This window comes from Penaeus chinensis, chromosome 32 (genome assembly GCF_019202785.1).
Source record: "Penaeus chinensis breed Huanghai No. 1 chromosome 32, ASM1920278v2, whole genome shotgun sequence".
Lineage (NCBI taxonomy): Eukaryota > Metazoa > Arthropoda > Malacostraca > Decapoda > Penaeidae > Penaeus > Penaeus chinensis.
The window spans coordinates 15,333,691-15,336,190 of NC_061850.1; the positions used below are offsets into that span (position 1 = coordinate 15,333,691).

Consider the following 2,500-nt stretch of genomic DNA (forward strand, 5'->3'; position numbering starts at 1 on the left):
GTTTGGTGTCATTTGCCTTTGCTTGGTGTATTATATGCATGAAACAAAACAAGTAATGAATAAGATCCATTGGAAGATGATGATGCAGTACATGTTTAATAATTTTAACATTATTTCTAAAATGCTAATGCCTCAAAATCGTCAAGATATTTATACTCCTGTTTTTAACAGTACTTCACAGTATTTTAAGATAATGCCTAAAATGATATTTGCCTCCCAAAGTGGAAAATTGATGTTTAATATGTTAACCCATTGGATCTGGATGCTTCACTGCCATCATATGGCATAAAATACTGGCTTTTGGCTTATGTGAATGGACACTCTGCAGGGTGTGCGGCTTGTAAGTTATGCACAAACGAACACTCATCTGCGGCAACAGGACTCCATGCCTCCTCCTTACAATATTGTTTTCTTTTTCTGCAAGAGCTTTTTTAGCCTTTATGCCTTATTCCAATGTCTATATTTATCATTTGATTTTCCATGGACTACCTAGAGAGAGGATACCGAGTCTGTGCAAGGAAAACAGCCTATTACAATCAGGATATAGCAAATTAAATGACAAATATGAACATTGGCAGATGGCATAAATGTTAAAAATGCTTATACAGAAAAATAGAAAATAACATTGCAAAGGGGAGGCATAGAGTCTTGTCACTGCACTGCACATTCAGGTTGGGTGTGAAACTGAGAAAGATTTTTTAAATGATAATAATTAAAAAATAATTATGTATTTTGCTTATTCCTAAAAGGTTACCCTTTTCTATTCAGCTTTACCCAGTGATTTCATGGTATGGTGGGGATGGAGAATTTCGATTACACCAACCTGAAGTTGTAGCAAGTCTCTGGGGACAACGAAAGAGCAAGCCAAACATGAATTATGAAAAATTGTCTCGAGCTCTCAGGCAAGTTAAAATAAGTGTTCCAATAATGAAAGATTTCTCTGTATTTCTTTCTTTTTTTATAGAAAACTTGAATGCTTTGAAGTAATTTAACATTATAGTTGATTTTCTAACCCCATTTATTAAATCATTGAAACTGGAAGAGTAGCTCTAAGGTAAGCAGATCCCATTTGATGGAACTTCAAGCTTTGCACACTGTCATGGACTCAAATAAGTTACTAGACCTGTTAGGTTTTCTGTCATGTTCTTTGCATTGATTGCAAATGTTTCCTTTATGATATTCATCCAGAGGTAATGCATATATTAAAGACAAATAAACTGCATAAAAAATAAATAAATGTACATGATTTTCAAACCTTTTTTTAGTCATATTGTAAATGGGTATGTTTTGCTTGTTTGTATAGTATATGAGGAGCAAATGAAAGGGAAAACTTATATCAGGTGAGCTTAGAGATTGCCCTAAATATGGATTAATGAGAGGACCTTTTTCCAGCAGATGCACAGAGTGAATATTATATCAAATATAGATATTTCAACACATCTTTATTTTATTTTTTATTTTTATTTTTTAGCCTCAATATGGATGAATGGATTTACTATTTGTTTTCCCTCATATAAACTTGTCAGGTAACATTGCAGGCCCTTCATCCCACAAAGTATGGAATGTTAAAAAGTTGTGAATACACAGTTAGGATACCTTATGATAAAAAGAATAAGATATACATAAACATCTCTTTTTCTTTACAGATACTACTACGATGGTGATATGATTGCAAAAGTATCAGGAAAAAGATTTGTATATAGATTTGTATTAGACTTAAAGAGTGTAGTGGGATACAGTGCTGATGAGCTTCGGCAACAGGTAGAAGAATGTCGAAGACGAGAGGGATACAGCTTGGAGGTCCCTCCAGTGATGGTCATGCAAGCTATGTAGCACAATTTGTACAATTTATGAGGTAATTGATTTTTATACTGATAATATATATTGTCTCAGTAACCTGTTAATTTCTTGCTATTATGTAGGTAATACCAACCTTTTATTTCATAAAGATGTTTATTGCAGTAATTAATAAAGTGTACCCATAATATTTTTTTAATTATCATATTCCATGGAGAAATTAGTATTCAAGCACAAATAATACAAGTTGCAACAGATACCATTTTGAGATGCTAGCTCTGGAAATGAGTTAAGTAAGTATGCTGAACACAAATTTCTAATACTCACTACATCTCTTGACATTCAATGACATCTCATTAGGAGAATGTTAATACAAGAAATCAATTTCAAATGTAAGAAATGCCAGCAATTTAAATGGGAACTTTCAGAGAATGTTGATATAGTGGTCTGTTGGATAGGTTTCCTTGCACAGCTTTGTTATCTATATAAATACTTATTACTCTGTTGGATCTGGCTGCCTCACAGCCTGCACATATGCTAAAATTTGGGCATTAGGCTTATTGAGTGACAACTCTCCTGGGCAGGGACATCATACAATTGACATCCCTGCTCCTAGGTGTGTGGCTTGTGGGCCTGGACCACACAAGACACACATGGGATATCAAGACTTCTTGCCTCAACTCTGCAATGTTATTATATCTTT

The 2,500-nt window shown here is 33.9% G+C and overlaps 1 protein-coding gene across 3 annotated transcripts in view; it reads left to right on the forward strand.

Moving 5' to 3' along the window:
• The window catches only part of LOC125042730 (DNA-binding protein Ets97D-like), a 15,819-nt gene extending 13,834 nt beyond the window's left edge, over positions 1–1,985 (forward strand). For all 3 annotated transcript variants that reach the window (XM_047638571.1, XM_047638572.1, XM_047638570.1), the window contains exons 9-10: positions 769–902; positions 1,647–1,985. In XM_047638571.1, the coding sequence (XP_047494527.1) occupies positions 769–902; positions 1,647–1,833 (321 nt within the window). In that variant the 3' untranslated portion in view covers positions 1,834–1,985. The remainder of the gene's footprint in view (positions 1–768; positions 903–1,646) is intronic.
• The last annotated feature ends 515 nt before the right edge of the window (positions 1,986–2,500 follow it).